We start from the raw sequence: 25,031 nt of genomic DNA on the forward strand, positions 1-25,031 counted from the left end.
ACCAGAGTATTTTATGCGAGTAGGGGAAAAAAATATATGTATGTTAAAACAGGTTTTTATGGTACTTTTGGTTATCCATACAGATCCAATCTCTTAAATAAATAATAGAAAAAAAAGAAAATACAAAGAATAAACTTTAACTCTATTGCCTTTTTAGCTACTCAGAATTATTCAATATAAATGCCATCCTCAGCAGTTGTGATTAATTGTATGCCCTTTCTCCGTAAGTTCGAGGCACAAGAATGTAATAAAAACCTTTTTCGACGCATTCAGCAATTCAAATTCGACGAAAGCTATTCAAAATGCATGAGATGTGTGATCCAATTTCAGATACTCACTCCTTTTTGCTCTTCTCTCGCCTCGTGGCAGGGTGAAAAACGTTTCTCTAGGGAAGTGAAATGCTCATAATAATACATAAATCACAAAATCTGTGAAACGCACCTAAGGCCGGCACTGAACTAATCTCTATGCCAGGCGGCAGTGGTGCGTTGAAAGCATTAGAAATAAGGACACATCATTAAAGGCAGCAGCAAACCATTTGCAGCTAGCTGGACAGCTGGATAGCTGGACAGCCGGACAACCCGAGAGCCCTCTGGATATGGTCAGAGGATAAACCACCACGTGCAGCAACGCATCGCATCCACATGCTCCGGGCTGTTCATTCACAATGGGATCAGTGCATAATTCATCACAATCAGCAACAGGAACAAGAGTTGACTTCAGTTGGAAATATTCGAAATTCAATGGGTTACCTTGGCAACTTCGAAGCCCCCGAGTTGTAATTGCAGTCCAGCCTACAACGAGTGGCATCATCAAAAATGCGTGTGGCAAGCACAAACTAAGCGTAATCCCAAAGCACACACACACACACACACACACGTAGCTTGCAATCAGCAGCAATAGGGAAACTCAGAGAGAAACAGCAAAATCATCAGCTACGGTCACATCATCATCATATTTTTTGGGGTAGAAGGGAGGATGATTGTTGGACTCTCTGTGTGTGTGTGTGTGTGTGTGTGTGTGGGTCGAAAATTACGCAAAGAGCTGCTGACTCAGGACGAAAACATCAGGAGTAGGTCTCACAATTGGGAGTTTGTCCCAAAAACTTTGGCATTGTTTTTCATTGCGTACACTTGGATTGACTGCCAGACTGTGTGTGTGTGTGTGTGTGGTGACTGCTTTCTGCTTGCTTCGTGTTGTGTACGATTTTGATTCAACTGCTGTTTTATGTTTTTTTTCGACTTTTCTGCAGCAGCGTTTCCTCTCGGCTTGGTGTTTGTGTAACATTCCATATCCATTTGCAACAACGCGCGCGCAAAAAAAAAGCAGAGAAAAAAACACAACACAACAGAAAACAACAATAACGGGCGACAAACAACCCCTTTGGAAAAGACGGGGTGGCAATTCGCACTCACAGCTCACAACTCTCGCTCTCTCTCTCTCCTTCTGCCATTTCCCAATCGCATTCGCAATCCCCTCGGCTGCCTCTCATCCTCAGGTTCAGTCAGTCTCATCCTCATCCGCAACGGCAGCATTTTAATTCGAATTGGTATTGCAGGCATTGTTATTGTTGTTCTGTTGCCATTGCCGTTGCCACATCTCTCACTCTCTCTCTGCTGATCTCCCCCTCCCTCTTCGCCTACTCTGTTTGGTTTCCATTTGATGCTGATAAATTGTAAGTGCGTTGGGTGAATTTTTGAACCCGCCAATGCGACTGTGACTCAGACTGCGACGGTGACTACGACTGTGACTGAGTGCGACTACGTTTGGGATTGAAATTGGTATACATATAGAGTTGGGTATTGGGACTGAGGAAGGGGAAGGGGATGTCCAGGTTCATCCCACAGAAGGGTGTTCAAGCAGCAAAAAGGAAGTTGCATACAACGCATAATTTGATAAAATATTGCATGCTGTTCTTTGTTCACAATTCTTCCTTCTTTTTTTAATTTTTTGGCCATAGACGAGGGCGCCCTTTGATGGGCATTAGATGTAATCAATAAGAGCTCGCATTTCTAAATGTATGTATGTGACACACAACCCATTTAGATGGCCTAACTACCATATTAATTATACATCGAGAGCAAGGGTTGCCAAGACTGTCAACTAGCTCAATCATTTCATTGTTTAAAGCATGTTGCAAACTCACCGTAATTACTCAAATCTTGATCTAGGATAAGTATGAGAAAATTGTTAAAAGAGGGTACAAATGATTCCAGCTAAATATTGCAATTATGCTAGCTAATGTGATGGAAATTATAGACAATTACGAATATTAGAAAATAATTCTAATGTAATTAATATAGCAAACTTCGAAAATAAATATTTAAGAAATTCAAAAACACATATGAAAGTCAAATAGTGCGGTATTCATTTTAAAATAGACCACAAGAATACTAAAAATATACCACTGCTATATCATGAATATTAATGCAGTACAGTACAGTAAAAATATACCATAGAGTTCAAAGTATACCAGATAAGTAGCGTCTATAAAATACTAATATTATTTTTTGTAGTTGAGTATGAAAATATTCTTGAATTAAAATTTGCTTTACTTTCGAAAAGAGTCACTGTCATGATAAAAAAAAGGTCATAAGGAAAGTAACTTTTGCTTTTATGACTATTACAATAAACCTTTGATAACAAAATATAAATAACTTGTATATTTATATATTTCATCGATAAAAGGAAATAATTCTAATATAATAATTATAAAGACTAGCAATACAATAACAATATGACGGTATTCCCTAATTATGACTCTACATTTATAAAATTTCCCAATTAAAGACTCATTTAATTTGACAATAATATTACATTTTACAAAAATATTTCACATTCACAAAAATACTAAATACTCGATCTCCCCGATAGATATAATAGCAGCACGACTCAATAGCAAACTGATATTTCTGTTGATTTAATATTAATTTTATAATTTACTTATTGTTCAAACAAACAGATTGTTAATAAAAGATGAAAAGAATATTGAAAAAACTCTTTCTAACTAAAATAAATAAACATATTTTTTATATAAATCTTTAGTTTCTCCAAACTTTGTTAAAATAACAACCTTTTCTGCTCATTTATTATGAAATTGTAAACTTTACTCGATATCGAAGAGCACCTAAAATGTTCGGCCATAAAACACTCGAACTAAGGTCATAAATTTCATAAATAAAAGAAAGACAATTGCATATAGATTGTAGGTTGTAAACATGTTTTACTGTAATAACAACAGTGCTAGGCAAAAGTACTTTCCCTGTCCGTTAATCCAATTAATGCCGCTACTTAAGCTGCTGACGCACGAAACGTCTTAGACGAAATGGTCAAAGTTTCGCGTTTGAAAACTTTTGCCAATTGCCAAGATACGCACAACACTGAAACACACATACACGCATACACACAGATAGGCACACACACACTCACACACGTACTCATACTTATACACAATCATAGTAGAGAGCTTAGCACAGGAAATGAGCTATAAATATAAATACAGACTCGTATTTTGAAGAGCCCAACGATTTCCCCAGCGTGCAATTGACACATTTTTGTTGTTGCAATAAAACACAGCAAATAACAACAACAACAACAACAACAACAACAACTACAGTAAGATAAAGAGCTGCAACAACAACAACAACAACAAATAGGGTTGGCTAATCATTGAAAACTCAACTGAATGGAGTGTACTTCAGGATACCTTGCAAATGATACACACGGGAATCATTAGACGCGACTGTTCACAGTGTCGGCCATAAATATTGATATAGGGTAGCCAATAAAGTCATCGATAATAAGGTTAGAAAGCCATAAAGCCCAATGGGCAGAGCGAAAGAGAGAGAGAGAGAGAGTGAAGTCGAAACCTTTCGAAACGTGCCAAATTGGGGTTTCAACAATAAAATGCTAATGATTGATTCACATGGCACCATGGAGTGCAATTTCTGCTCCCCAAAGCAGAAAAATGACGAATCAACCAGGAAAGGACCACGCAGGAGCCACAAAAGGACCAAAATCGACATCTTTTCTGTGGTCGGACCAAGTTTTAAATTGAGGTTTTGGCTTTTTTGCATTCGTAATTATATGCTTGCCAAGGAAAAAAAGAAATAAAATAGTATCCTATTTGGTAGGCAGAGAGCGCGAGAGAGAGAGAGAGAGATAGTGTAAAGCTAATGATGACTGGACAGCAAAACGCGATACGTTGCGCTCTCGACAACAAATGTACAGATCTTAATTATGCAAATCACGGTCGTGCATAAATTATGTAAATTATAATGAAATTCCTCATGGACATAGCGCAGAGAGAAAGCAAAACCCGAACCAGAACACAGTCCCAAAATTACAATATATTTATATACTGCTGAGTATATATAGTAGAATCTATATATATACGTATGTGTGTGTGTATTGATGAAATGTATAAAGTATAAAGCAAACATTTAATTCCGTCCCATCACAGGGTGGAAATTGTAAATTGCAATGTAAATGCAGCATAAAAACTGAATTAGTCCACAGAACAATTGCAAACCGAATACCGAGAGAGTGAGACAGCAAATGCAGAGGCAGAGGGAGAGAGGGAGATGGAGAACACATCTGCAATTACGTGTACTGCACACAATGCAATGCACAAATGGCGCATTGCCCCGAGGGCTGTCCAGAATTGAAACGCGTAGGGTGCACAACCCAGAGAAGAAGAAGCATTCGGCTCTTGTTTCTCGCGATTCGCTTCTCGGTTCTGGTTTTTGGGAAAATATAATAACAGACGGTTCGCCAGGCCCAAGAACATCTGACACAATAATTCTTTACACTCAGCAGCAGCAGCTTTAATATTGAAAAAAAAAACGAAGTATATATACATTTTATGTATATTGTTCCTGTGGAATTTATTATGCGCTAAATCATTAGGCCTGTCCCGTACTCATAGTTTGACTCACATTTATCCAGCCCGCGGGCAGCAGCTGTTAATAAATGGTTTCTTTTGGGGTTCTCTAAAGGAGTAAAGCCCAAGGTTAATGGGCATTTTATGTAGCACACACTTTAATGCTGGGCTCATTAACCAACCACATTTGCAGTAATAAACTATTATTAAAAATACGATAAAAGCAAAGTGCTTTGGTTGCAAATTATTAAAGCTTTTTAACAATATAAAAGATGTTATAAAAAATATATAAAGAAATTTAGCATTCTTTTTACTTTTTAATAGTTATATGTATATAAAATTAAGAAATTTAAAAGTACTTTTACTTTTGAGTAATTATATATTACATTTTTAAAAAATATGCGATTTTGGATAGAAAGTAAAATTTATTGCAAAATTGTACATTTCATTTAAAAACAAGTAAGAAAGTTACAGTCGAGTGTGCTCGACTGTGAGATACTCGCTATCCATTTTTTATAAAGTCAAAATATATATTATTTTCAAAATATACCGAAAATACTAAAAATATTCCCAATTTTATGTTTGGAATATCGATATGGTACACCATTCAATATATACCATAGACGGCACAATGGACCAGATTTTCAGCCAAAGCAACTAAGGCCCCTAGCAAAAATTTGAAACAAATTTGATCTGCGTGCAAACATAACAAATGCTGTCGAAAAAAAATTATAGCTCTATCTCTTATAGTCTCTGAGATCCAGTGTTTCATACGGACAGACGGACAGACACAGACGGACAGACGGGCATGGCCAGATCGTCTCGGCTGTTGACGCTGATCAAGAATATATATACTTTATAGGGTCGGAGATGCCTCGTTCTACCTGTTACATACATTTCCTGCCGGCACAAAGTTATAATACCCTTCTACCCTATGGGTAGCGGGTATAAATAGCAATTTACTTGCGATTTTATAAGTGTTTCTACTTCTAAGAAGAAGAAAAATAAAACAATATTAACAACAATTTATCAGGGCTTCAAAAAAAGTCAAATTAATTTATAAAAAATAAAAATTTACTTAAGAATTCGTCTATTATATCTTTGATTTTTGTCAATTCCTTAAATATTTTTTTTTGAAAATCTTTAATTTGTGAAATATGAAATTTTACACTTTTCTAATCATAAGTTCTATGAAATATTGGGTAACATAAAAAAAAAGAATTTTAATAATAATAAATCATTATTTAAGCTGTCCAACTGACTACCCAGCTGAAGCTTGATAAACTCTTTCTGTTGAATAAGTTTTTACAAAATAATGTATAATTATTTTAAACACGCAATTATTTACTTAATTAATTAAACAATGATCGTCTTTAGAAATTATAAAATCTGCAGATTTTCTATTTAAAAAAAAAACAAATATTTTTTAGAAATTATGAAATCTGCGTAGTTTCTATTTCCATATTTGCTAAAAACGTTACTTTCATTATTTTCGCCTTTAACTCGGCAGAGAGACATGTTGTATTCAGCCCAACAACTGAATTTTGAATGCGAATTGTTGAGGGCATCAAATGTTGAGCTCGTGCTGCGCTCATGCACAGATTGTGAAGCTGAACAACACTGGCCCGAAAAAAAATTTAACGAAAAAATATTTGGCATGTGCCATTTATGGCATTGTTCCAACTCTGAACAATGCCATACCATAATTTCCAGGCAACCAAACATAGACACACACATGCTCACAGACACACACTCATACACATAGCCATAGACACACACATACACATGCAGACGCACACATAGAGGAAGCGAGAAACCCGCACATATATCAAACTACATGCAGATGTAGTAGAAATTTCGAATGTATTATGATGCATGAGCATCGTTCAACCCCCCCTGAAAAGGACGATAGATTGAGTTGAGGGGTGGTTTCGGGGGGATTTCGCATTGTCCACCGTGGAGAGTTGTTATTGTTGTTGTTGTTGTTGCAGCCAGAACGGGACTAAGCAAGCAAGCAAGACTAGGATCAACAGCAGGCGGCGACGGCAGTGAGCATGTGATTAGATTCAGTTTCAATGGAAATTGAAATCAGAGACAAAACGTAGCGCAGGGTTGTAAAGCCAAAGGGCAAAAGGGGGAGGCAGCGATAAAGAGAGAGCGATAGAGATGAAGAGAGAGAGCGAGAGCGAGAGCTAGGCGATAAAAACGTTGCCACAACAGGAATGAATGATTCTTTTCTTTGGTTTTTATTTTGGGCATTAAAAGTGCTACGGCCAGTGATTCATAGTGCTTTCATAGTGTGCGTAAGTGTGTGTGTGTGTGTGTGTGTGTGTGTGTGTGTGTGTGTGTTGCTTTTGTTGGTATTGGTATGGACATGGAGGCTGTGCATTAAGAGTATAAGGACAACCACTAAACGTCAACCACCAACGTCAACGCCAGGCTAGGCGACACACATTCACACACAGACATACTTATTCATTTGCGATTGTGTGAGTGTGTGTATAGTGAGTGCCTCGTAATATTCTTTCACTGCCGAGATTAACACCAGCAAACGGTGACGGCGGCGGCGGTGGCGGCAAAGGCAACGGCAACGGCAAAAATTATAATCGGCTGCGTCGTCGTCGGTGGCAACAACATCAGCAGCAGCAGAAGCAGCAGCAACGACAACAGTGGCAGTGGCAGCTTCAGCATTGGCAGAGGCTGTGGCAGCAGCATTAAAATCGGAAAATCGTTATACGTTGAGTACACCACAAAATCGCGGTCGCAACGCCGTTGTTCTCTGTGTTGTGTTTGTGTTTTTTGTGTTGTTTTTGGGCCTTGTCCTGCCAACTGAATCTCACACTCGCGCAACGAACTCGAATCTTGCCACAGCAGCAACGGCAGCGGCAACAACAGCCGCATTTTAATTTTTGTGGTGCGTAACGTTTTAATATTGCATATATATAAAGCTATACGTATTTGTATAAATATCTTCTGGCTCTGCCGCAAAAAACCATTGAGTTCACTTATTGTATTGTGATTTGTGGTCAATTTAAATAAATAATCCTTAAAGTGTGTGCAGCAAATCCGGCATAAAAACAGCATATAAAAAGTTGAAATGAATATTAAAAAATAAGTGCATACTTTACAAGTAAAATCAAATATTAAAATAATTCGTAAATATTTTTTTTATATAAAAAAAACGTGTTAAATAAACTGTCTCTTTGCACATAGTTAAAGCGCCATCTGTGTGCAGCTTTGTGCACATAGAAGCTTCTACAATTGGCCGCTAGCTGGCGCTGTGTACTGTGCGCATGAGTTGACAACCCTGTTTACTCATTGCTGCTGTGCACTACGAACGACAACCCTACGCATTACGCATCTTTTGTGCTCAGCCTTTCAATTTAGTGCGAATTTTTTTTTTTTGCAGAATTTCTTTTGGTCTCAAAATGGATCCATCGAATCTGGCTTTCGGATTTCCAGGGTTGCCAGGCCATGGCCATATGCCCATTCCGCCCACGGCCAATATGCTGGGCACCCACGGACATCCAGCGCCCACAGCAAGTCCGCCGCAAAGCGTCCCGGGGAGACGCACACCTCTAGGCTCGGTGGGACTGGGAGGCTTCTATGCCCAGGGACTGGGGATGAGCAGCCAACCGCCAACGGATGAGAACAAGCCGGGACCAAGTGCACCCGAGAAGCCTTTAAGCCCGACGGCAGCAGCGATTGCGGCAATTAGCGGTGGCACCACCACCGCAGCCATGGCCAGTGTGTCAAGCGGTGGCCCAGGAGGAAGCGGAGCTAATGGGGGCAAGCAAAAGAACCGACAAGGAAAGACGGTGCGACTGAACATTAATGCCCGGGAGCGCAGAAGAATGCACGATTTAAACGATGCGCTGGATGAGCTGCGCAGGTTAGACAAAGAGTTGATCAAAATTTGAAAGCATTAAGTCAATCCTTTTGAATTCTTTTTACAGTGTGATTCCTTATGCGCATTCTCCCTCGGTGCGTAAACTGTCGAAGATTGCCACCTTGCTGCTGGCCAAAAACTACATACTAATGCAGCAGAATGCCCTCGAGGAACTGCGGAGGTGAGTAGAGTTGGAATATATTTGAAAATATTAGGTTTATTAATAAATTTTAAATTCTCTTCCTTCCAGACTCCTTGCTTATATACAAAGCACCACGGGAGCTGCTCCTTTGGATTTGGGGGCTTTCCCGGCTGCCGCCAAGTTGCAGGCCTTGCTGCAAGGACCTCATAATGATCCGCCCACCAGCAGCAACAGCTAAATAAGCGAATTGTCCCCCTTTTGGGATATGATAAGCAATTGAGTGAAGCAATACGCACATAATGTTTAAGAAGTCAATTTGAAGAGCCAAAGTATTTGTGTACTAGTCATGATTGAGGTTGAGAATCTGTTAAGTGATATTTAGTTCTTTTATAAGCATTTCTTTTGCGCATTTCCCATAATGTCTGCATACTTAGTTCTAAGTCGAATATAATCAGTACGAGTAATAAAACGAACAAAACTAATTTGAAATTTTGTGACTTTTATTATCTGTGTATTGCGATAACAATTTCAGCAAAGTTCAAAATATTTTGCCCCGAAAATGACGCAGAATAAGCAAAGTATTTAAAAATGAAAATGAAAGGGAATATATAAAATACAAATTTAAAGTCCAATTCAGAATAAATCAAAAAGAATGCGCCGCATTTTTCTAGTTTTTCTACACTTTTGACATCCCATTCACAATCAAATGAGAACTTTTATTTTAAGGTCAGGGAAAAGTTGCGATCGAGAATCTGTGTTAATGTTTTCACTATGTGCAATTTGGGGCACGCTTTCAGATTAAACTACGACGTAGTATTGACAGAAAATCGTAATTGAACATAATTATTATATTAAAATTAGATTTATTTGCCACGCTATCAGCTTAATACTTATATTATGCAAAATGTTGAGATTGCTTTAAAGAAAAGAAGAAGAAAGTCAAGTTCAAATGAACATAAGTGTATTCAAAAACTATGATTATGAATTACTAATCATGCGTTCCTCAAGGCGAAAAAAGTAATCTATAGAAATTCAAGAGTAAGGTTTCATCAGTTTCATGACGTGGTTGCTTTTTAATGATAAGAAACTAGAAATTTGGGAAATTTTACAGTTCCGAAACTTCATCATAAATCTTGCCACATGCGTCTAAGAATTCTACAGGGTATCACAGAAGGTCAAGGAAATAATCAATTCCAAAATGTTGCCTCATGTTGATGGTGATTAAGAATTTAGGACAAATTTGAGAATAAGTTCACGACGTAGTGCATGATTTGTAGAATTGAGTTGTACTATGAGGAATGATCAGGAATAAAAGAATGAATATTGAATTTGATGAGGAATGATCAGGAATTGTGGAATGAATGACAGAATCAAGTTGTTGTTAAGAGTAGATATTTTATGGATTTTTAATTTCTGCTTGCTGAAAATTGTTGAAAACGTATAAGACATATTGCTGATGCATTCATATAATAGACATTTAATTTCGGAGCAATAGCACTTAAGTACAAAAGCTGTGTTATCTACAAGCTAAGTGAATAATGGCGACTATACGAAAGCTCTGCAGTATATATAGAGAGGTAATCGAACTGATGTTAACTGGGCATGAAAAGGGCTCATGAAAAACAGACAGTACAACAGATTACAAATATAAAAGCTTAAGTCAACTATACGCTAAATAAATAGGAATCAAAACAAAAAACACATAGATCGGACGGCGGCGAGGAAATGTTTACAGCCACAACTGCTGATCAATTAATCTGGTATGCCCGAGGAGAGAACCTTGTTCTGGCCGGATCTAAAGATGCATTGCATGTCCGGCAGTTGTCCTATCAGATAATGGCGCATCATTTCGACAGCATGTCGAGAGTGTCCAGTGCCATGGAAGGCGATCGTGGCATCACGTCCAGCATGATCCATGATGACGTCATCGCCACCCGGATGCTCGCGCAGGAACTGTGTGACATCGTAAACGCGATCGTAGATGACAATCCAGCAATCATCGAAGCTGTCATGTTGGGCAACCTCCTCCAGTGTGATTTCAGGCACCGCAATGAGCTCAGTCTTTGATTTCATCTTCTCCACTTTGGGTATGATTATTACATCGTTCGGGCTCGATTTGCTGGTTGAGGACAACGGTCCAATGCGCAGCGATTGCAGCAGGTTTGTCAATGCCGATGCCATTACAGTTCCGGTAAAATATTGTATTTGCAATCGCAAAACGTGTCAACTTTCACTTTTGTTTTATGCTTTTGTAATCGCAATGTTGCGACGTCACTCGTGTGTGTGTGTGTGTGGGGCAAATGGAGCGTGGCCTAGTCACAAAGTCTTTGCAAGTTATACTTTAGTCTTTAGTCCGGTTTTAGTTGCGTCTCATTCGAGTACTCACAGTCGAGTGTCAGTCGTGACACAAATGGTAATCGCTTTATAAGTGTCGACACGTGAATCTCAATCTGAGAAAAAAGAGCGCTGATATGGCTTCCAGATCGCCAACGACTCAAGCGATCTCTCTGAGCAATTCGAGCTTCTAATCAGCTTGCTTGTGGAATTATCAGCAATAATAGTACAAAGTAATGGTGCGTAAGATTGCTGAATCAAATCAAAAAGAGCCTTTCTCTGCTGGGAGCGAGCTATTAAGTTTAATCTGCATCTCAAAATGTACTCGCTTTACGTCATTTGAGTGCAGAGAGATGTTGAGATGTATCAGTTTCACTTATCATCACGCAATGAATTGTACAATTTTGATGTACTCTTATTTTCAGAGCATGATGATTCTATCAAGCATTGTGATAGACAAAGTAGAAGGCGCGTCAAATCGTTTAAATTACGTAAGAGATAAGGAAATATTACCAAAAAAGTAAAACTCTATAATAGACATATGTTGGACTGGACTAGATTTTTTTTTAGTTATCCAGAAGAAACACCCTGTTAATATTTTAGAATAATGTCATTAACTTTACAAGTCAGTACAAAATAAAGATGGTATTCGAAAGAAGGTTGAGAAGAAATAAAAGTATTTCCCCAAGTTGAGCAGATATTATTTTTAAGTATATTAAATTAATATCAATAACACATTACCTAGCTAATTAAAATTTAAGCTGAAGGTCTTATTGCCATAAGGAATTGTATTCGTTATTTCAATAAAATAATAATAATAAAAACAAGAATCGAGACTTAATCAACGCAACTTGAAACGAATTTATTTAAATGTTTTACCTATTTTTAATTTACATCAATAACTGTCAGAGCATTCTCTTCCTCTGCTGTTGATGTTGAAAGGGAAATGAAATAAAGCTAAACATTTCTATAAATAAACTATTTTTGTTTGCACATTGTATGAAACATTTCGATTTGTCGATCTTTGTTCAATGTTAAGCGTCAAAGCACCTTCGACTCTTATCGGTTATTGCAATTGATTAATTGCCCTCACCAATTGACGCGCTTTAAAACAATTTATGAATATAATGTGCAATCGTGTGATTAATAATCAGAGTGTTTTTCTTATATAATTTATGCCGTTTTATATGCAACATATTCAAAGTAAAAGTTGACAAATGGAATTATTAAAAATAAACACAATATATGGACTTTTGAAATTAGCAAATAATCGTCAACAGATGGCAAAACGTTTTTATTTCACCTTTCTAAGATTAGCTTAATTAATTCGAATGATTTTGCATTTAATAAAGCAGGTGAAGCTTATTGTTTTTCTGCTGTTGTCAAAATATGTAAAAAGTACAGCTGAAGATATATGTCAATTCATTAAGAAATGAAAATATTTTTTTTGAAGTGCATGACTATCAAATTTGAATGCGCAATTAAACAGAGACTAAACAAATAATATTGATTCAAATGCTGACAATAATATTATTGAATCAACAAAATATAAACGTGAGCGAGAAATTCCAAAATGTTGACGTATTTTAAGAGATCTAGTAACTTAATATGTTCATCAGTCATGTAAGTCAGTGTTAAGATCAAAACCTCATCTAAGTTCAGACCACGAAAAAACCACAGAATGGCATCGAAAGTGCTAAGAGTGGATTGTGAGATATTACATATAAATTGTATTATATAAGTGGGTTACGCGTGTTGACTTTGACTTGCGAGGTTGTCACTAGCCAGCCACTATCATATCATGTTTCATAGTTGAACTTGAGATAATGCAAAGCAAACGTAGCAAAAAAATTGCAAGATGTGTATGTGGAATCAAATTGCCAGGCTTAACAACTCATATATTCTTAATTTATGCTGAACTTTTAATATAGATTGAGCTGTTTTCTTTTCCTTAGGAAATCCCTCAATATTTGCCAACTCATTGTATTTTTATTATTTTTATTTCACCTAGCCCTAGACCTTATCAATAGCAATAACAATTTGTTTTCAGCTTGAGTTATTATGAGATTAAATGACAAAGCACTTTCAAGTTCATGGCTTAGAATATAAACAAATTGTAGATTCAAGGTAAATAAACATGTGAAGTGTAGTACGAAAATTAATTATTATAATTATTTTTATAATTTATACATTTAACTATTTTTTATTTATTATTAGTGATTTTGCATATTCATATTGCGAAAATAACTTTTAAATAAGTTAAAAAAATGAGTATAATTTGACTGTACACGTTTGTATTTCAAAATTAAAAAAACAAACTTTTTGCGACTTTGTGGCAACGCCAAAAGTAACTGTAGCCATAAAAGTTGAGTTTCGTGAGCTTTCAAGCTTTGACATTGAGCAACAATTTGTAAGGCCGTGAGCGAGCTTTTTCCGTAACGAGACAGCTGTTGCTTGTGCTAGAAGCTTTCGACAACTTTGAAACAGCCAAAGTAATCGTTGCAGTTAGTTATTCGAAAAGAAATGCCGGTTTTATAACGAAATTTCATTTAATAATAATATGAAAGAAAAATGGAAATCATAAAATCAAAATTGACAAAGATATGCAAAGTTTTAACAGTAAAACAAATGATTTTAATGGTCTACAACGATGCAAAAAGTTAGCGCGCACTTTAGGATGCAAACTTTCTAACTAAGTTTGGGTAACTGTGTTTGAGTTTCTGTGAGCGTCAGCGTCAGTCTATGTGAGTGTGCGTGTGTGTGAGTGTGTGAGTGAACACGACAACAGCAACTGCGTGTAATTTTTGGCGAAAAACAACACAGTCGAGTTTGAGCAACGCGTCGACCAAGTTGTTGCTGCTGCTGCCTGGTGTCTGCCTTCCGTTTTGCCACTGAAGAGGCGCAACAGTGTTAAACCATAAACATTTAAATACAAGTATATATAGATTATTTGTCGAAATCGCTTAAAAGAGAGTGTTCGCTGCTCGGCTGAGCAAATCGAATTAAAATTTCATGAAAGCACATTAATAAGGAAATTGCTTTTTAAACGCTGAACTGCACTCCACGCACACACACACTCGGAATGCCGCGGCTGTGCGAGTGCTTTTAGAGCATATTGCGCATACGACACGTAGAGCGCAAGGATAAGTCAACATATTGTTGCGAATTATTGCGTGTAAGCGAGTCAAAGACAATAAATTGTTCGCATACTCCGCTCAACTCGTGTGTGTGAAACGCAAAAACAACAGAAAACACAAAAAAAAAGGGTAAGTGCAAATGCCTAAGCAAATAATTTAAACGTGGGGTTTAAAATTGAAATTGATGGCGGGTTTACATAAAGAAAATTGAAAATGATAGCACTAAAATATGGCAGCACATTTCTTTTCTTTATTTCCACATAAATTGTCCCCAATTGCTTTGCTAGACAGGGCACACAATTAATCTCTTCATACGTGTGAGTGCAAATGGGAAATAGTCGGATTAACAACAGAGGCAAACAACGTTTTCGGTTCATTAAATATGAATTGCAATTAATTGAAAACGAGTCGCTTATAATCAATATAAATTGCACCTTTGGCACTGTTTTGCATTGTGCGCCAATATCTTGAATTAATTGAATATTTATCAGTTGATTACAGATTCATGCGCTGGCATCGCGCATACGCAACGTGGGTTGTGGTCGACTAACACCAAACAAAGTATACGCAAAAATTCATAAATTCCCTCGACAGAAATACATTTTAATTTAATAATGTGGCATCGTGGCATCGCATACATTGTTCCTTGTTTTTGCTTTTCCCTCATCTCCGCACATACGCTCGCTTTCCATTCAGCTTCGCATTTGTATTTTGCAGCCTCTTACACTGGGAAAGTCCTTAAGCCCTGCTTTGTAATGCCGTTTCAATTTACCGCAGTTTGAGTGCGAATATGTGTGGAGGTTGTGAGTGTGTGTGTGTGTGTGGTGAGTGGTGTGTGTGTGGGTGAAAGTGGTGGGGATTTTCAGTAGCTGAGATTTGTGTTGAAAAAGTAACCTGGCCTCAGGTTGTTTAACCCGAGCGAGAATGCTCAGTGAATCGGACAGAGCTCTACTTTCTGTTTGCCTTCATAGGCCACTCAAACACGGACACGCCCTTGAAACACTCGACCCCGACCTTAACCGACACACTTACAGACAAAAAGTATATATGTATAACGCAGACGAACAGATGGACCAACTATGCACAAAGTTGAAGCAATCAGACGGTGCGAAGCGAAGGCTGCATTTTAAAATTGCATGTTAAAAAGCTTTGCTACAAAAAAATATATAAAGACCATGAATATTTATCACGTGTCCAAGATTAATGCACTTTTAATGCAAAACACACCACAAGACAGCTTTTCGAGGGAGGTACAAAGAGCAGAAAGCCAGCCAGTCAGCCGCATTGATGGCCTGGGGCGTGACGCCAATAAAATGGCAGCACCAAATGGGGCAATAGGGGGCAACAACAAAGGGGCAACAACACAACAACGACGACAACGACAAGTTCTCAATGTTTGTTGACATGCTGAGTTATTGGCAGGGCGGGTGCCACAACAGCAGCTGCCACTTTGGCCTTTTGGGCTTGATGATGAGTGTGTTGTTCGCTCCCTCCCTCCCTCTGTCTCCTTCATCATATCTTCCTTTCTCCTCTCCTTTTGTGCTGCTCTGTATTAATATCGCACTTATTATTTTCCCTTCTTGTGAACTGTGAGCAAACAACAAGTGTCTCGGGCATATTGCCGCTTTAATGATCATATTTTTTTGTTGATTTTTATGCTTCCTTCCGTTGTCGTTGTGTGCACGTGTGTGTGTGTTGGGGTCACATTATTAAATTGTTGTTTATCTTGGCCATCAAGACACAAGTTTATATGCTTGCTTCCTTTTTTTTTTTTTTTTTGGGTTCGATTGCTTAATGGTCTCTTACTATGTTGACATATGGTTGTTTGATTTTAATAGGATATTCTATTTTCATTGGCCGCATTTCTCGCATTTTCACTGGAATCGCTCTTGTCTCTTATTACGTTTCACTCCTCACAAAAAAAGTTCTAATCTTTTTTGCGCAAATCGATACGAATAAAAGTTTGACAAAAAGCATGTTGTTATTGGCCAAAAAACATTTTAAAATCCAAACACGAGTGTCTCTTGTGACAAAGAATAAAACGACTTCCCCAAAATACATTTGCCAGTAGACTGAGCATTTATTATTGATAAAGAGACAGAGAGCAAAGCATTTTTTATATATAGTTTTGTGCTTATTTTCCCTGGAGTTTTCTTTTGCCAGCAAACGAAAATGAATTCCACTTCGAATCGAATTAAGTATTTTCGACATCATACCGAGTTGTAGTATAGTTTGTTGCCTGTCAATCACAAGCATTTCTAAGCAGCAGCAGCCTAATTATGCAGGAAATTAGACGAGAACGAACTCTGTTTGTGAGCTGATTAAGGATAGAGTTTGAGACTTGGAATTCTTGGGCAAATCTCCATGGAGCATTAACTGCTTATGACACTTCAGGCGGCGGAGTCCGAGAAAACTTGCTGACAGCCCAAGCCATAAATATTCATTGACTGCTAATTGTATCTCTGGTCTATCAATCGCTCAATCTCTCAGTTGTTGATGCTGTTTGCTATTTGGCATGATGCAAAGGAGGACAATGGAGGAAAAGTCAACGCCAATGGCGGCAGCAATCAACTCGAATAATGAGACAGTGAACGACAGACAACAATGTCAAACACATACAAACATACACAATGTCAACACACAAGAGTTGAGGTTGACCGTGATAATAATGATGATGTTTTGCCTCGACTGATGTGTTGATACTTACCAGCTAGACTATATCATTATATAAGCATTACAAATTGTTTATCTCGCACAAAATCACTCATCAGCAAGTGTGTTAAGCTTTCGTTTCCAGCCACTTGGGCGTATACTTAACATATGCTATATTTATAAATAAGTGCGTATAATATTCTTGCAAACTTTTCGATTTTTTTTTGGGATTTGTGTGATTCCTAAAAAGGACCACAAGAGAGCAGCCAAGCAAGTCAAACGCTCGTCACAGCCTTCACACTTTTGCACCTACAGTTGACGGCATTTATAAAACATTTTACCACACAATGTCTTCCGGCGGCAAGGCAACACACAAAACACAACACACCACTCCCACACACACACACACTTACTTACTAAGTCGCCTACGCAGATACAAAATAAAAATAAGTAAGAAAGGTAAAGTCAAGTGTGCTCGACTGAGAGATACCAGCTACCCAATTTTAATAAAACCATATTTTAAAAATATACCGAATTTTTGGTACATCCATATAGTATTATATTCATACTACAAAATATACCATATATATATATTATATATGAATAACTTCCACAGTTTTTATTCGATCCTAACCAAATTCTTAGGAATCATAAATACTTTACTGTGAGGTATTTACCAAAATTTTTGACTCCAACTCCAAAATTTCACATGTTATTTGGTTTTTCCCAATTCGTGGGCGTAGCAAAAATGATCTGCGGGAAAAAATAACAAGTGCTGTTGAAAAAAAATCGGAGCTCTATCTTTTATAGTCTCTAAGATATACATAGGTGTTCATACAAAAGGACATACGGACGCTAATCAGAAATATATATACTTTGTAGGTAACACAAACTTATAATACCCTTCAACCCTACTGTTAACGGGTGAAAAAAATACGTAAGCAATGTTATGCAGGAAGTTATTCTACTCCCTGCGGCGCCTGCACAACTTGGACACAATGTGGTAATCTAATTATGGCAATGCGTTCGACGAAACAAACTGGAAAATGTGTTAGTCGAGTTGGGAGAATAGACTTGGGCTACTACATAAAAGATGAGCACATTTAAATAACAGATAAATAAATAATAAATCACAATGAATAAACAGTTGTTGCATCGGCATCCTTTTCATTAAAAACATGACGTATTAAACATGAAAAGCATAAAATAACTTCAAGCCATCTGCAAACTAGCGATGTATGAGCGAAAACAAAACTTTTGTGCTGATAAAAAAAGTTATAATGAGAATTATAATTTTAATTAAATCAGATATTTGCGAGCAAAGAAATTCTCACATTAATTATAAGCTGATGCATAACAACTTTTTATGCTAGTCAGAATAAAAGCTTTAAAATAATGAATTTTAATATTATTGTTTTTCTTTTTTATTAAAATTCAATTAACCTAAAGACTTGTTGCAACAAAAACAAGTCGAGACTGACTTGCAGTCCCTATAGTCCAGACACAATGTCTTATCTCTTGTCCATCGTCGTCCTGCCTTTGTTCCTGTTGACAATGTGAACATGGGCGTTGGCGTTGTCGTTCACATTGGTGTGGGCGTGGTCATGGGTGCTACTTTGTGTGTGTGACAAACACTTCATTAAACTAATGAACATAATTTGCCGTAATTGTGCAATTTGAAGTCGTTTGCCGTTGGGGAAATTCATGTTGTCTTTATGTGAAATGTGCAAGTATTTTCTTTAAAATAATGAGGAAATAAAGCAAAGTTGGCATGAAATTGCCAGGCGAAGTGAATGAAAATCACAACAAAATAATGCCGTTATATGTGGCACGTGGCGGTGCGAAGCGACCAGATATCAAATAAAATGAAACGAAGCGCGAATCGAGTCGAGTCGCGTCGAGTCGATGTTGAGTTGAGTTGAGTTGGCCCCTGTTGCCTCATCGATTAGATAAAATTAATTTTAGTCGCTGTGTCAATATATTAAAGTACAGAAAGCGACGACGATGACAGGCAACAGCTAACAGGCAACAGGCAACAGGCGAGAGGCAAGTGAATGAGTCGACACCAAATGGCTGAATGCCCTTGACTTTGCTGCGCAGCATTTTCATTCTTTTGTGCCCCCTTTGTGTCACCATTAACGGAAATAGTTGGATCGCTTATCTTTGTGGCATTGCGGTTGGTTGGTGAAAAGTGAAAATACGATAAAACGACCGAAAATTGTTTATACAACCAGTTGGCCAAAACCGCAATCAAACGACAGCCAAGCGATGTTCAGTCGGAGTTTCGCTGTATGAGAATTTATGGCAACTGTCATAAATTGTGCTCTCAATGTATGCACACACGACAACCTCGCAATCAAACAATAAATATATAATAATAAAAACGAGAAAAGAGAGAGACAAAGCCGCAGTCGGTGTTAAAAGGCTCTAAAATACATTAAAGCCGCACGCTCTTTTTTCCCCTCTTTGTCACATGTCGAGTCACAGACTGAAAATCTGACACATGCATAAGGTATGAGTCGCAAAAAAAAAAGAAAGAAAGAAAAAAAAAAACTGACATCGATTTATAAAGCCGCCTACGATCTGACTCAATTTGACATGATTGGTTTACCATGAGATTTATATAGCGAGGGTTGATTGATTTGTTAATAAACTTAAGCCCAATGTAGGCTTGGGAGATCTCAGTGAACCTTAAAGTTGGGAAAAATACAATTTTGTATTCATGTTAGAGCTGGGAAAGAAGCATCTAATTAAATTGCTGACTTTTCAGTTTTCAGCTTTTCGGGTTGTCTGCATTTTAAATAATATTCTCATTTCGAGGAATGCCATGAATCATGCGGAGAAGAACTTTTCCTGTCCCCCCAACCCAGTTGCACAAAGGCTTATAAATCATTTAGACGAGACCCGAACAATGAAATGAACATTGCACATTCCTCAGTATTTTAATATACTATGTATTCCTTTCAGGCTCTAACTACTGTTTTCGCTTACACTTCTATTTTTATACACATCCCCGGTGGGAGAAAGAGAGTATGTGTGAGCAAGACAGACAGCGGAGAAGGGCAAAAGGGAGCCCACTTCATTCAATTGCCGTAAAAGTAGAAACCCCATACAAAAAGTTTGCGTAAATAAATAATAAACTGAAAACAAATTGCAAAAATTGCTGAATGGGGAGTAGCACAAAACAAAATAATTAAGCAAAAGAATGTTGGACTGCAAGATATCCTGGAGGTGAAGTAAAGACAGAGGAGCTTGTAGCAACATAAAATGGGTAGTATTCAAATATTCCATCGAAATATTCAGTTACCTAATCGATTATAAACATCCTTAGCGGGAAGATAGAGGAGCTTGTAGCAACATGAAATGGGTTTCATTAAAATATCCTATCGAAAGATTTAGCTACCTTATGACTAATCGAATGTAAACAACCTTAACGGAAATTCTTCGAACTAATTATAAATTAAAATACGATTTGTAAAGCAAACAAAATAAACTCTTGAGTTTTCATAAGCTAGCTCAATTGCCTATTCAATATACCTTCCATACATATTTCTAAGTCTACAGGGTGCCACGAAAAAGGCGAAAAAGCAAAACGCATCGCAAAAGGTAGCTTCAAAGTACTAATTAATTAACAAGATGGCAATAAATTTGGTGTTTAAGGAGCCGTCTTGGAAAGGGTTGAGCTACAATTTCACAGCAAAACACTCGCACTTTCTTGGCCATGTTGAACTTAGGCCTCCTTGTTTGGCCAGCCTAATTGAGAAAAGACCTCATCTCCACCTCGTTGTCATACCTTTGCCACGCTTTGCCTTGCTTTAGCTATGCGGCAACCTTTATGGCAATTTTGTGGCAGAAGCCTGACACAGACATGGACCAAACTGTCAGCACGTGCAGCGTCAGTGACTGTGGTCACGACATGGCCACAATGACGCCTTTAGCAGCGCAATTAATAACCAAAAGCCTAAGCGGGGACACAGGTGGGAGACTGGGTCAAGGATATATAGAGACGTAGACGTAAGTCTGAACCGGTTGTGATTTATTTATAAGGTGGCTTTATCCCATGTGGTTTTGGACTGATAATGAAAGTTTTATGGCTGCGAGTTGGGGTCTCATTATCCAGGCTAAGAACCAAAAGACAAACGACTAATTGCTGCCATTCTTCTTCTCCAACCATGAACCACCAACCGACAACAGGACATGGATATTGTCATACGTGAGGAGGACATATCGTTGACGCAGATTGGCATCTATGCGTCTGTCTCATTCCTTGTAGTCTCGGCGGTCGGTGCTGCTCTCTATACGACCTGCTCGAGACGCTATCGCTTGAATTGGTTTGAACAGAACCTCTTGGAGTCGGCCAGCGAGAAGGATGAGGAGCAACAGAGGTAAGATTCGTCATTTTTGTTGTCTTGAGAGCCAATACACTTATGTATTTTGTTTGGCAGCCGTGAGGCACTCGTTGCCGGTGCCGTTGGCTACAATGTGGACAATGTGAACGAGTGTGTGGCACGCAGCAAATTGGTCAGCAATAATGCCGGCAATTTGAGTCCCACTTCACTCAAGTCCGAGGATGCTGATCCCGCCTTCTGGGTGCCCGCATCCACAGTGACAAACACAGCGGCCGCAGTCCAACAGCAGGTCTCGAATACCACCGAAGAGTCGGCACCCCCCACACCCACTTCGCCCACTGGCAGCCTCAAGTCAAACACATTATCCTACTGCTCGACAACCTCGGCGGTGCCCATCGCCCGCTCCGACAAGCATGTTGTACTCGCCATGCATCCCGGTCGCCCGAGGGTCTCCTCGATGAATGCCAAACTGGATCACACCAAAATCGACATGACCTTGTATCGCAGCGTAAGTAGTTGAGGCTTCAAATTGCGGTCTGTAGTCATCATAAGTTATATTTGATGGGGTAGATTACCTTTTTTGGGTTTTATATTAAACAATAACATCTAATTCTCCTTCATTTGAAGCATTATTTTTGAGTATAAATAAAAAAAAGTGTAAAGTTTCAAACTAAGTGTAGTCTATTACTTTGTTTTTCTTAATCTTCCAATAAACTCAAGTAATAAGGGATTAAATTAAAAATCACAACCATCCCGGCATAATATTTACTTTATAGAAATTCATTAAGGCTTTTATAGCATTTTCAAATAATTTTTTCATATTTAAATCATTTTGAAAAGAGTCTACACGACCTTATCTAAGTCTTTATTTGAAATTTTACTTTATTTATGAAATTAAATAATCAATGAATGATTATTTCTTATTTTCAAAATATTTATAGTCGATTTCTTTGATTTTCTTAACCTTCCGATAAACCTAAGTAATGAGGGATTAAATTAAAAATTACAACCATCCCTGTATGATATTTACTTTATAGAATTTCATTAGGGGTTTTATAGCATTTTCAAATTATTTTTTAATCTTTAAATCATTTTGAAAAGATTCTACACGACCTTGTCTAAGCCTTAATTTGAAATTTTACTTTATTTATGAGATTTTACTGCTTAAATAACAGCTTTGATCAATGAATGATTATTTCTAATTTTCAAAATAAGTATAGTGTATTACTTTGCTTTCCTTTCACCCTCCAATAAACCCAAGTAATGAGGGATAAAATTGAGAATCACAACCATTTCGGTATAATATTTACTTTATAAAAATTCATTAAGCATTGTCAAATTGTTTTTTAATCTTTAAATCATTTTGAAAAGATTCTACACGACCTTGTCTAAGTCTTAATTGTAAATTTTACTTTACTTATAAGATTTTACTGCTTAAGTAACAGCTTTGACTGATTATTAATGATTATTAATGATTATTTCTTATATTTATTTCCCTAAGCAGCACTCACAGCCTAAATCTTCCTCGCCCTCTACAGTAGTTAATGAAGTACGCGGTAATTTACATGTGACCCTAAGCTACGATCCTGCTGCAGGTTTGCTTAATGTGCGTCTACTGGAGGCGCAAAACTTGCAACCGCGACAGTTCAGTGGCACAGCCGATCCCTATGCTAAGATACGTTTGCTGCCCGACAAGAAAAACTTTTGGCAAACTCGCATACACAAGAAGACACTCAGTCCAGGTGAGATGGCAATTGATTTTTTAATTGATGCAGAAAAAAACTTTTTAACATCTAGACCAATAAATTTGTAAAGTGAAGTAAAAGGCAAATTTTAGAAAAATTTAACATTTAAATAAGATAATATCACAGAATATTTTAAAAAAGAGGTAAACTCAAGTCAAAGTAAAAAGCTTTAAGCAGGGAGCCAAATTTTAGTATAGAATTGAAAATCAAAATTCTTTTAAGATTGAAAAAGAAATTGCTATCTTAATTCAAGAATTTTTTTAATATAGTAAAATTCAACACCACATGCATTTTCTTCTGATATTCTTCCAATTATTATTTTTATAATATCCAGTTTTCGACGAGCACTTTGTGTTTGAGGTCACAGCAGGTGTGATTGACAAGCGCACTTTGGAGATACTTCTGTACGATTTCGATGCCTATTCACGACACGTTTGCATTGGCGGAACCAAGCTGCACTTGGCCCATTTGGATCTCAGTGAGCAGCTGAAACTCTGGACACCTCTAACATCAGCATCGGCACAGGACATGAAAGTGGACTTGGGCGATATAATGGTCTCATTGGCTTATCTTCCATCCGCCGAACGCTTGATGGTTGTCTTGATTAAGGCCAGAAATCTACGTATTGTGGACGATGCTCGCAACTCTTCGGATCCGTATGTCAAAGTGTCACTGCTGGGACCAGGTGGCAAAAAGTTGAAGAAGCGCAAGACTGGCGTACAGCGTAATACCGTTAATCCAGTCTATAACGAGGCTTTAGCCTTCGACGTGGGCAAGGAGACGCTTAAAAATTGTCTGCTAGAGTTCACAGTCGTGCATGACAGTCTCTTGGGTAAGTGGAAGGCAAGTTTTTAATTGAGTCGTGACTAAAGCTTTTCATCGAATACAGGTTCTAGCGAAATACTGGGTCGGGCATTAATCGGCAACTCACCCGATGTGCTGCACGAGGAGAAAATCTTTTTCGAGGAAATGTTTCGTGCCAAGAACGCAACCGCTCAGTGGGTTCCGTTGCAGGAGCCGGGTAACAACTTGGGTGCCACAGCCAAGACAACAACCCACAAGAACTAGAGTCCACAGCGAGGACATAAACTGTTGTGTTTCAACTAGTAGAAAAAAAATACCTCACGAGGTCACTTGGCAAATAAATTTTTATGGGAATTTGCAGGGATACATTTAAGAAGGAAGCAGAATGAGAATGCGCGAAATATTTAAAAAAAATATATATATACATATATACAATATGAAGTACTAAACATAAAAATAGAAACCAACTATTTTCAACCACCTAAACTTTATGTGCTTTCCGGTAGTATCAATTACTCGACTAATCAAAGATTATACTATAAAATCAAATTATAATCGTATGTATTCAAAATACCTATATGTATGTGCTATGTACTATATATGTCAAAAAGTACCTAAGATGCAGTTATATAAGAAATATATCTCTAACAAATAATTATATTAATTAGAGCTCAACCGAATTTCAAATAACAAAAATTATTATTCGGAAAACTATCAAAACGGAAATCGGCAAAGGTCTATATATACTATTTATATACATATATTTACCACCCAGTTATTTGCATAGTCAAAGCTTAGAAAATCGCACCTCAAACTATAGACAAAACTATCGCATATTTTTCGGTACATCTTTTAGCTGGATATTATGAGAGGTTTCAGGTCGAACACAAAAAATGGGCACAAAAGTTGAATATTTTCCATTCTGCAGTTAAATATATCAAAGATATAAAGTTTATGATGATCATTGTTATACTAATACAATTAATAGCATAGTCTTAGCTGAAATGCATTATTCTATAACCGAAACAATCGTGTAATAATATTGCTAAAAATAAAACTTCTTCAACTCAAAAATAAAAACCTTCAAAAAGGTAAAA

General features: G+C 37.4%; 3 protein-coding genes across 4 annotated transcripts in view; 2 read left to right on the forward strand and 1 right to left on the reverse strand.

Annotated features, from left to right (window-relative positions):
• The window catches only part of LOC132798527 (class E basic helix-loop-helix protein 22), a 41,601-nt gene extending 32,199 nt beyond the window's left edge, over positions 1-9,402 (forward strand). The window contains exons 1-4 of one of the 2 annotated variants that reach the window (XM_060810407.1): positions 7,545-7,796; positions 8,292-8,774; positions 8,839-8,952; positions 9,022-9,402. In XM_060810407.1, the coding sequence (XP_060666390.1) occupies positions 8,311-8,774; positions 8,839-8,952; positions 9,022-9,151 (708 nt within the window). In that variant the 5' untranslated portion in view covers positions 7,545-7,796; positions 8,292-8,310 and the 3' untranslated portion in view covers positions 9,152-9,402. Of the gene's footprint in view, positions 1-7,544; positions 7,797-8,291; positions 8,775-8,838; positions 8,953-9,021 lie in introns of those variants that run through there. The other variant, XM_060810408.1, reaches the window with a different exon arrangement.
• A 961-nt stretch (positions 9,403-10,363) lies between these two features.
• Positions 10,364-11,311, reverse strand: LOC132798528 (uncharacterized). Its single transcript, XM_060810409.1, has one exon. It carries the CDS (start codon positions 11,092-11,094, stop codon positions 10,666-10,668), a length of 429 nt encoding a protein of 142 aa, XP_060666392.1. The 5' UTR covers positions 11,095-11,311; the 3' UTR covers positions 10,364-10,665.
• A 2,769-nt stretch (positions 11,312-14,080) lies between these two features.
• LOC132798662 (synaptotagmin-1) lies at positions 14,081-25,013 on the forward strand. Its single transcript, XM_060810601.1, has 6 exons — positions 14,081-14,513; positions 21,231-21,421; positions 21,482-21,893; positions 22,890-23,127; positions 23,465-23,962; positions 24,020-25,013. The coding sequence occupies exons 2-6, from the start codon at positions 21,234-21,236 to the stop codon at positions 24,196-24,198; spliced, it is 1,515 nt and encodes a 504-aa protein (XP_060666584.1). The 5' UTR covers positions 14,081-14,513; positions 21,231-21,233; the 3' UTR covers positions 24,199-25,013.
• Positions 25,014-25,031: the final 18 nt, after the last annotated feature.

The sequence above is a fragment of the Drosophila nasuta genome, chromosome 2L (genome assembly GCF_023558535.2).
Source record: "Drosophila nasuta strain 15112-1781.00 chromosome 2L, ASM2355853v1, whole genome shotgun sequence".
NCBI classification, from domain to species: domain Eukaryota; kingdom Metazoa; phylum Arthropoda; class Insecta; order Diptera; family Drosophilidae; genus Drosophila; species Drosophila nasuta.